Below are 10,361 nucleotides of genomic sequence, written 5' to 3' on the forward strand. Positions count from 1 at the left end.
GGCATTTTTTCCCAGATTTCAGCATGGGTACTTTTACATAACTGAGGGAAATTAAGCCACACATTTTGAAGATGAACACATTGAGATACATTTTAAAATAGGGCATTTTAATTTTTTTTTTTTTCAACGTTTATTCATTTTTGGGACAGAGAGAGACAGAGCATGAACGGGGGAGGGGCAGAGAGAGAGGGAGACACAGAATCGGAAACAGGCTCCAGGCTCTGAGCCATCCGCCCAGAGCCTGATGCGGGGCTCGAACTCACAGACCGAGAGATCGTGACCTGGCTGAAGTCGGACGCCTAACCGACTGCGCCACCCAGGCGCCCCTAAAATAGGACATTTTAAATAGCACACTTTAAAAAGACTTCTATAATCAATTGACCATTCCATTCACATTAAAACACTCATAATTGAAGTATTTTTATTTTATGTACAATGAGTTGGCATTAAGATAGGTTATCTTGGATATCTTCAGTTAAGGTAGGGATCTTGGATGACCCATTCAAGGAAGTTCACTTAATCCAACTGAAAAAAAAAAAAAAAAAGGAAATTAATTCAAAATGTTTAAGTATCCTATTTTATTCTCACAAACACCAGCTCATTTTAGAAAAATGAGGTTTAAGCTGGATATGACCGACCCAAACTAGTTACCAAGATCGCAGTATTTACTGAATGCCCACAAGCCATTCCACAAACCACAACAATTACATATTTTAGACTGTAAACTTCAGTATTGGTATTCTCACTTCTTTCCTCAGTTTCCCACTAGGAAAATACTAATACATAAAATGATCTTTACCAAAACCTCTCGATAGTTATTAAGTAGGGAACTAATTACACAGCTAACGTTTTGGTACTGTGTGCCAGAAACTACTGTAGGAGGCATTCATACACTCATTTAATCTTAACCTGAGAAACTGAGGACACAAAGTTAGCTCCAAGGTCTGAGTCCATTCTCATCAGGGACACACTCACCACCTCCCACTAAGTAAGACATACAAACTTCCACACTGTAACAGCAAGCATATACTTGTTCTTTGGTCAAAATTAAAAGTCTAAGCTTAAGATACTTTGTGTCTGCCAGAGATCACACATTAATGCCAATGACTGTTAACGTATCCCAGAGACAATGAAGTAGTTTTCCCCATGGGAAGGGAGGGGGACACTAGCACGAAGAATCAAGACAGCTCCATATAAACATATACAAATTTTGCAACAATCTTGCCGTTTATTTTTCTCAGGCAGACACTGAACTTCATGACCCTGGACCAATGTCATAGGACTATTAAAAAGCAGCCTTCTGTCTGAATCCTAACAAAATTTATCTAGACCCAATCCTCAAGCTCATTCCAGTACATGATACTATTCAACATTTCAGGGCAGGAGGCAACACATGTATTTTGCTGGAAAAAAATGTCTGGGTAAGACTAAAGAGATCTAAAACTAAAGAGAACTAAAACCACTTTCAGTGGTTTCTGAAAAAGCAAGTAATTTCATCCACTATAATGCATGGCACCTAAAACTGGCAGACACTGGTCAATCGGAGTCAGACCGTTTATAAAGTCTACATGGTCCTATCCCACTGGCCTAACTACTACAACTATTTTAGCAGGGTCATCCGTCACCAAAAAAAGCCCGGCTCACAGCCAAGACAAAGAGGAAAACGGTGTTGATCGCAAGCTCACTGTAAGGAAATACTTGAACGTTCTCCGCTCACAAAACACGAGTATGGCATCCGCGGCCGCGTACCTTAATGAAGCCTATATCCTTCGCGTATTGACGGAAACACTGGCGGCACATGTTGAGGCCGTATTTCCGGATCAGACCGTGCCGGTTTGAGCAGACGCGGCTGTAAGAAAAGAGATGGCGCTACTGGAGGCCACAGAAATAAAACGATTCCGCACTCTGGGGCCACCACCCGCACCGCCCGTCTTCCCCGACCCGTCAGAGGCCCGTAATGGCGGCAAGCACAGCTCTAGAGTCGCTCTGCCCTCACGCGCCGCCTGCAGGCTCCTCTACATTAGAGTTCTGGCCGCGTCACATGCCAGCGCAACCCTTCCTAACATCACATTCTGTTTCTCACCAAGAACGAGAACCCTGGCCAAATTTCCTCGGATGGCTCCAGTAGAGCTGCTGGTGACCCATCTTGCTCTCCCGGACGCAACGAGGCAAAAGGAAAGAGCTCGCAAACGCATGCGCTCTTCAAATGTTTGAGACAGTTTACCCAGAATGCAGTGCTGACAAATGACGCGAATGCTATGCGGCCACTCTGTTAACAGAAAGGTCTTGGAAACAATCCAAGCCGGCACAGCTGATGACGTCACCGCACCGCAACCTCTAGTATCATTTTGCGCTGCCTCCGAGCGCCGGGCGCGGTGGCGCGCGCCTGTAGTCCCAGCTACTCGGGAGGCTGAGGCAGGAGGATCGCTTGAGCCCAGGAGTTCTGGGCTGTAGTGCGCTATGCCGATCGGGTGTCCGCACTAAGTTCGGCATCAATATGGTGACCTCCCGGGAGCGGGGGACCACCAGGTTGCCTAAGGAGGGGTGAACCGGCCCAGGTCGGAAACGGAGCAGGTCAAAACTCCCGTGCTGATCAGTAGTGGGATCGCGCCTGTGAATAGCCACTGCACTCCAGCCTGGGCAACATAGCGAGACCCCGTCTCTTTTGAGGCCCCTAAGGAATGAATTTTAAACTCTTAAAAATATGGACAATTTCATAATCTAAACATCTTTTCGTCGCCCGAGCCACTTACATCTCTAAAATTAAAATTTTACCCTTGGAAACACGATTTTTGCCTCAACTCAGCACTGACACCTGCTGGGACAAATTAATAAAATAACTTAAAGTCAGCTGTAATAATTAAGAGTCAACAGTAGGAGTTTCTGTTTTGTTGAACAGAATACGTTTTCAAAGCGATTTCTTATTTTTTAATTGACACACCCTAATTTTTTAATGGACACATCTACACCAGCTCAGAAAAATGATGAAAGGCTTGGTGTGTTTGATATTTAAATGTAGTTAAATTTAAAGTGAGAAGTAAATGCACAATGTATGTTCCTTTGACCAGATGATTTGGTTACAACTACAAAAAAAAAAAAAAATGCCATCTGAAAATCTGCTGGAAAATGTCTAAATTCCACAGGGACATTTATAATGTCTCTAGATAAAACTTAACTGTATATGGCTCTGAAAGCTTTGATTTATAAAATGTACCACAGGGTGAAATAATCTAACAACATTTTACACATGAACTTTTATACTGAAAGTGAAAAATACAATGCTTCTCCAAGGCATGGTATGTCAAGATTCTGGTAGGGCACCCCTCCCAATCATTAAATTAGGTACTTTGGTACATGATGAAGGAAGAGACATCCAAAATTTAAAAACCAGATGTGACTTGATTCCTGCCCTTCAAACTTGCAGATGTAGGGAGGAAAACAGGATTATCTCAAAGAGCCCTTCCTTACATTTCCAGATTGTGTGACTCAGTGACCTGTGTACAACTAAGTAAGCAGAACTTTCTGTATCCAATGGTGGGTATGCTTGTGGTGTACAAGAGGAGCAAAGAAGAGAGAAATTAATTCTAGCTTGAGGTATATTTAAGAGGCCTTTGATGTAAGCCTTAAAGAGTGGGATTTATACAGGCAGCACTAGATGGAAGGGAATGCCTAGTGAGAAGAAGACTTTAAGCCAAAGAATGGAGTTGGGGGAGGTGAACAACCTTGTGTAACTGGAGTTGAGGATGCACAAAAAACCTCGTGATAGGTAACATAGAAAAGGTATTTTGTCATAAAGCCTGATTGAAAAGGGCCCAATGTCAAACTTCTATGATTTTCCTAGAGTTTATATCAATCACTGATGTGTAGTTTCCAAAATCACGGGCTTCTCGAAAATTAATCGAATACTGCCCCAACTATAGCTTTCCCAGACATTTCCTAGCTGGTCTACATAATTTTTAAATGATTAAAATGCTTCAGAGATCAATTCCATAAATATTCAACACTTTGGTATAGAAACCTTTGGGCCTAAAGAAGTGTGAACTGATTTAAAAGCAAAAAAGAAAGGATAAATAAGCAAGAAACAATTAGTTACACTTGAACAGTCTGCTATACTATCTTGATATTCAAGTAGTTCTTTTTTTTTTTTTATAAAAAAAAATTTTTTTTTCAACGTTTATTTATTTTTGGGACAGAGAGAGACAGAGCATGAACGGGGGAGGGGCAGAGAGAGAGGGAAACACAGAATCGGAAACAGGCTCCAGGCTCTGAGCCATCAGCTCAGAGCCTGACGCGGGGCTCAAACTCACGGACCGCGAGATCGTGACCTGGCTGAAGTCAGACGCTTAACCGACTGCGCCACCCAGGCGCCCCCAAGTAGTTCTTAATGTTGAAGCCGGTGCTCACTGGCCACTCCAAAAATCATAGAGCCCTCAAGAATTATGCTAAATCTACCCTGCCTACGCTCTACAAATGGCATGACAAAGCCTGTATGACAGCACAACAATTTATAACATGGCTTACTGAATATTTTAAGCCCACAATTGAGACCTCTGCTCAGAAAAAAGGATTCCTTTCAAAACATGACTGCTCATTGATAATGCCCCTGTTCATCCAAGAGCTCTGATGGAGATGTACAATGAGATTAATCGTTGTTTTCATGGCTGATAATACCATTCATCCTGCAGCCCGTGGATCAAGGAATCATTCCAAATTTCAAGTCTTTTTATTTAAGAAATCTATTTTGTAAGGTATGGCTACCATACATAATGATTCCTCCATTGGATCCGGGGAAAGTGAATTGAAACCTCTTGGAAAGGTTCACCATTCTAGATGCCATTAAGAACATTTGTGATTTATGGGAAGAGGTCAAAATATCAACATGAACAGGAGTTTGGAAGAAGTTGATTCCAACCTTCATGGATGATTTTGAGGGTCCAAGACTTGAGTGGAGGATGTTACTGCAGATGTGCTTGAAATAACAAGAGAGCTAGAATTAGAAGTGGAGCCTGAATATGGGACTGAATTGCTGCAATCTCATGAGAAAACTTGAACAGATGAGGAATTGCTTCTTATAGATGAACAAAGAAAGTGGTTCCTTAGGATGGAATCTACTCCTATTAGAAATGCTGTGAAGAAACAAGAGAATATATGGCAAAGGGAGGGGGTAGAGAAGAGAGGGAAATAAACCACAAAAGACTCTTAATGATAGAAAACAAACTATAGTTTGATGGAGGGAGGTGGGCGGGAGATGGGCTAGATATGTGTTGGATATTAAGGGGGCACTTTTGATGAGCACTGGGTGTTGTATGTAAATGATGAGTCACTTAAACCAATATTGAACTATATGTTCAATTTAAGCAAAATTTAAATTTAAAAAAATTTTTAAAAAGATACTGTGAAGATTGTGTAAATGACAACAAAGGATTTAGAATGTTATATAACCTAAGTTAGTAAAGCAGCAGGAGGGTTTGAGAGGATTGACTACAGTTTTGGAAGAAGTTCTACCATGTGTAAGACTCTATCAAATGGTATCACATGCCACAGAGAAATTTTTCATAAAAAAAAGAATCAAATGATGTGGTAAATTTCACTGTGGTCTTATTTTAAAAAATTGCCACAGTCACCCCAACCTTTAGCAGCCACCAACCACCCTGATCAGTCAGCAACCACCAACACTGAGGTAAAAACTTCCAAAAGCAAGTGTCCCTGAGTGGCTCAGTCTGTTAAGTGCCTGACCTTGGCTCAGGTTATGATCTCACAGTTTGTGGGTTTGAGCCCTGCATCAGGCTGTGTGCTGACAACTTGGAGCCTGCTTTGGAGTCTGTGTCTCCTTCTCTCTCTGCCCCTCCCCCAATTGTGCTCTGTCTCTCAAAAATAAATAAATGTAAAAAAAGAAATTTTTTTAAAAAGGAACTTCCAAAACCAAAAAGATTACAACTCACTGAAAGCTCAGGTGATGGGTAGCATTTTTTCTTTGCTATAAAGTATTTTTTTAATTATGTACATTTTTTGGACATAATGCCATTGCACACTTAATAGACTACAGGATAGTGTAAACATGACTTTTATATGCACTGGGAAACCAAAAAATTCCTTTGGCTCTCTTTATTGTGGTATTTGCTTAATGTCAGTGCTCTGGAACTTAATCCTCAATATTAACAAGGAATACCTCTATCTGTTTCCCCACAATCTTCCTACAATGTATATTAGCAAACTTCTTTATGTTTGTCCTTCTGCTAGCCTAAAAATGGTAAGTATTGCTTCAGTCTGAATTTTGATGAGGCAGAGCATGTTTTCCTATGTTTATAAGCCAGCCATGTGTATTTGGGAATTTCTCCTTTGAGCCCACAGGCCACTTTCTTAAAGTATTGCTGATCTGTAGTTTATATATTAGTAAAGCTTATGCAGAAGAAAATGAGCACTTTGACCTTTGTATTAGTTGCAAAGTTATTTTATATTGACCATAACCCCAGATTCTTAGTAATTACTTTGTTTCTGGTATATCCTTCCATGCAGAACATTTACATTTTATGTATTAAAATTTGTCAACTTGGGGTTATGTGGGTGGCTCAGTCAGTTGAGTGTCTGACTTCAGCTGAGGTCATGATCTCATGGTTTGTGAAAGCCCACGTCGGGCTCTGTGCTGACAGCTCAGAGCGTGAAGCCTGTTTCAGATTCTGTGTCTCCCTCTCTCTCTCTGCCCCTCTCCCTTTCACGCTCTGTCTCTGTCTCTCAAAAATAAACGTTAAAAAAAACTGTTTTAATTTGTCAACTTGTTACATTACTTTTTTAGGTAGTGTCAAAATTCTAAAAAACTTCTGTGTTTTCATGTAGCACTTTTACATTTTCAGTGTTTAAGTCTTGGATCCACCTAAAATTTATTTCACTGTTCTCTAGGAGTGAAAGAGAAAGCAAGCTTCCTTCCCTTCCAAATGGCTACTTCCTTTCTCCAACACAAACAATGGTAATTGAATGCACATTAGTCTGTGAGCTTGCTCTATTTTAGCACAATGCCAGCTCTCATAAATATTTGTTACATGAATAAGTGAATAGCATATATTCATTTACATATTCATTCTTTCTACAAATATGCACTGAGTACTTACTATATGTGAACACTATGCTAGGTCTTGCATGTAACAGTAGTGACTCAGAACCCAAGGAGCTTGTAGTCTAGAGGTGAGGATAGGCATTAAATAAGTAATCATATAGCAATATTTTGGACAAGATAATCTAAGATTCTTCTTGAAGCGAACACCCAAAAGTGCTAGATTAAATATCATGTATTCCAAAATGCTGAGTTGAGCTTCCAGGAATCCCAAAGAGCTGGTGCTAAGCAGGAACTGAAAACCACAGAAACTGCCCTGGGGAGATTTGTCCAGCTAAGTAATAGGGACTAGATTCCAAAGGGAACAAGAAACAAGCCTTTGCACAACTGTACTTAATTAAATTGCAAAGAGTGGAAATCCATGAAGGTTTGCGGGGAGAATTAAGTACAGGATAGGCGACAAGTCCTAGCACTAACACTGTCTAGAAGTAGTGAGCAAATCCCTTTACTCTTTTCAGCCTCTATTCCTTTTGTGTAAAATAAGAGAATTGAATTAGAATATGTGTAAAGTATGTCTCAGCTGTAAAAGTTTAGGATTCTGTGATAGGAGACCCCCTAAAATAATTTAATTTGGCAGTAGTGTAGATGGTGGATTATTGCATTAGCCTTTCAACTGATCCCTGCCTCTAGGCTTGCTCTACCTCCTAAGTAATCTCTTTAGTGACCACAGTAACCTTTTCTAAACGGTGTGAATTTTATCCCCTGTTGAAAATTTTCAAGTTTCCCAGAACCTTCAGGCTAAAGTTCAAAGGCCTTGGTTTAGCAAACAAATTCTTTTCATCATCTGGCTACTTTATACTCCTCTAATGTCTTACACGTATCCAATTGTGGTACAATTGTTGGTTTGCTTGTCTCTCCTAAACACTGTAAAATCATCTCTGCCGTCTAAACATCTAACATAGGTACTGGCATACAGCAAGAACACCATAAATATTAAATAAAGGAATACATTTTGAGGCCAGAAGACCTGGTAAGTTTAGGAATATCTCTGGAGGGAAGTAATGCAGCTTTCAACTGACATGGTAGCACTAACAAGGGAAAATGGGTAGTAATTAGGAAATCATAGTGGAAACACAACTTATAAGATGTAATTACAGAGCATCAACAGGGACAAGGTAGCACTATACAGGTCTAATGCTTAAGTGTATATTTGTTAACTATTTAGCTTTATTTAATTTAGATGAAGTTTATGGTTAAAAAACCAACTCGAAGATCTGGTCCCAATGTGCCAGGACAGCCAAGTCTACACTGTCCACAGATGGTGACCTCACTGTTTGTTTAATAGTATGATACGACTATGATTTACCAGTTTGAACCCAAATGAGCCATAAACCTAAGGAAGTAAAGTTTACTACGGGTGCAAATGAAGGGGAAAGTCCGAGATTCAATTAATTAACTGTTGAATGCTTGTTATGGACTGGAAACTCAGTGAAATAAAAGAAATGAAAGGTAAGTTTAAGTGCAATTGAATTTGCAGACTCCAAAAAAGGAGAACAAGATGTTAGAGACAGCCAGTGGAAACTGAACAGGGTTTTGAAAGATTCATAGGGTTAATTAGTATGAACAAAACAAAAAGGAGAGAATGAGTGTCGTATGTAGGCCAGGCAGAAAAGGAATCAATTTCACAAAAGAAAATTGATCTAGATGTTATTTCTCTGACTCCTTTTGTCAAAAACTGTAGCCCACTTTAAAATGCCTTGTATTTCCATGTTCAGTCAGTCTGCAATTCAAACTAGCTTGAGCTAATTAAAGGTAGAGGAGGTCAACAGGCAGATTCTATTTGTATGGTGGTAAAGACAGAAGTGTGGATGGGCAATCAAAGAATCTTTTCTATTTTTTTAAGACTTTAAGTAATCTCTACACCCAACATAGAGTTCAAACTTACAACGCTGAGATCAAGAGTCACTCGCTCCACGAACCGAGCCGGCCAGGCACCCCTAAAGAATATTTTGCTTGGTAAACAGTCCAAGAAGACCAAAATAAACACCAGATCCAAGTATTTCAGCTATTAAAAATGAGGGAACTAAGGTGAAGATGTTGGGGGGAGGTGGAGGTGGGAGTTAAGATCCCAAAAACTGATATATGTTTATTTTACTTTCAAGCCACTATTATTTTATGTAATCTTATTTAATAAGATAATCTTATTTAAATATTTAGGGAAGCACACGCCATATTTGAGAATCTGGCAATTAGGAAGATACATTTTTGGCAATACAAACCATTGTCCTACTCCGAAATCACCTTGGAACTTTCATATGTTTAGATTATTTAACATTTACTGAATTCACTGAATCCGTGTTTCAACAACCCAGGTAACACCAAATAGAGGGTTGAGGCTTTGTTGTTGTAGTCTTGTTTTTTGTACATTTCTATTCTAATCAAAATTACATTGGTTTATACATGTAAGATTTCCCCACCTCCCAACTGTTCTTGGAAGTTCAGAGTATATTTATCGTACTTGTAATGCTTTAGGCTGGCGTTTTATTATTTTCTTCTGTATTATTATCCACTCAAAGAACAAAAGTGGGTAATTCTTGAAGTCTTTGAAAACTCTAAGTTGTGTTTGGCTTATTGTATGTTTTCACTGGCCACATGATTAACTGTTGCTAAATGAGGAGCCGTGTTTTCATGCTCTCCATGCAAGAATACTAAATAGAAAAAAAAAGAAACGTAATGTTTTATTAATTACTAATTTTTAGGAACCAGTTACGTTTTTCAGAATGAGAATCAACAGATAACACTTCAGGTTCAACACTTTGTAAACAGGGACTCACACTTAAGGATAAATCATTATATTGTCATAATTGAATTGAAAATCCGTATTTCTGTAAGCCATTTCACATTTGCAAAAGTACCGCTCAAACAAAATGAATGTTTGATAAAAGACTGGGTTTAGGATGAGGCGAGAGAGGCGTCGAGGGCACAAAATTTAAGGAGAAAGGACTGTGCTCTCAGGGAAGCACACGCCATTTTTGAGAGAGCCTCCTTAAATAAGATGTGCGCCCCGGGCGCCTCCCTCCACCAAGAAAAGTAGAGCCGGAGGTGCTTATAGGGTCTGGATAGTCTCTCCTAGTGTCAGATGTTAAACCAGTCACTCTATCCAACCTAAAAGCGGTTACAAAGAGGGAACCTGTTCAACAGAAATTGCCAAGTCAAATATTGTCCTATCAAATTCCGTTCTGACGTGGCAGGTGTTGCCTCCGGGGGGGAGCCACCCAAACCAAAACAAACACCAGCCCATCAGCACCGGGAC

The 10,361-nt window shown here is 39.9% G+C and overlaps 1 protein-coding gene across 1 annotated transcript; it reads right to left on the minus strand.

The window, feature by feature from the left end:
• Nucleotides 1–389: 389 nt before the first annotated feature.
• On the minus strand, nucleotides 390–2,219 carry RPS29 (ribosomal protein S29). The gene is made up of 3 exons (XM_045450890.1): nucleotides 2,084–2,219; nucleotides 1,750–1,849; nucleotides 390–525 (listed from the first exon to the last, which is right to left on the minus strand). The coding sequence occupies exons 1-3, from the start codon at nucleotides 2,143–2,145 to the stop codon at nucleotides 517–519; spliced, it is 171 nt and encodes a 56-aa protein (XP_045306846.1). The 5' UTR covers nucleotides 2,146–2,219; the 3' UTR covers nucleotides 390–516.
• Nucleotides 2,220–10,361: the final 8,142 nt, after the last annotated feature.

The sequence above is a fragment of the Leopardus geoffroyi genome, chromosome B3 (genome assembly GCF_018350155.1).
Source record: "Leopardus geoffroyi isolate Oge1 chromosome B3, O.geoffroyi_Oge1_pat1.0, whole genome shotgun sequence".
In the NCBI taxonomy this organism is placed as follows: domain Eukaryota; kingdom Metazoa; phylum Chordata; class Mammalia; order Carnivora; family Felidae; genus Leopardus; species Leopardus geoffroyi.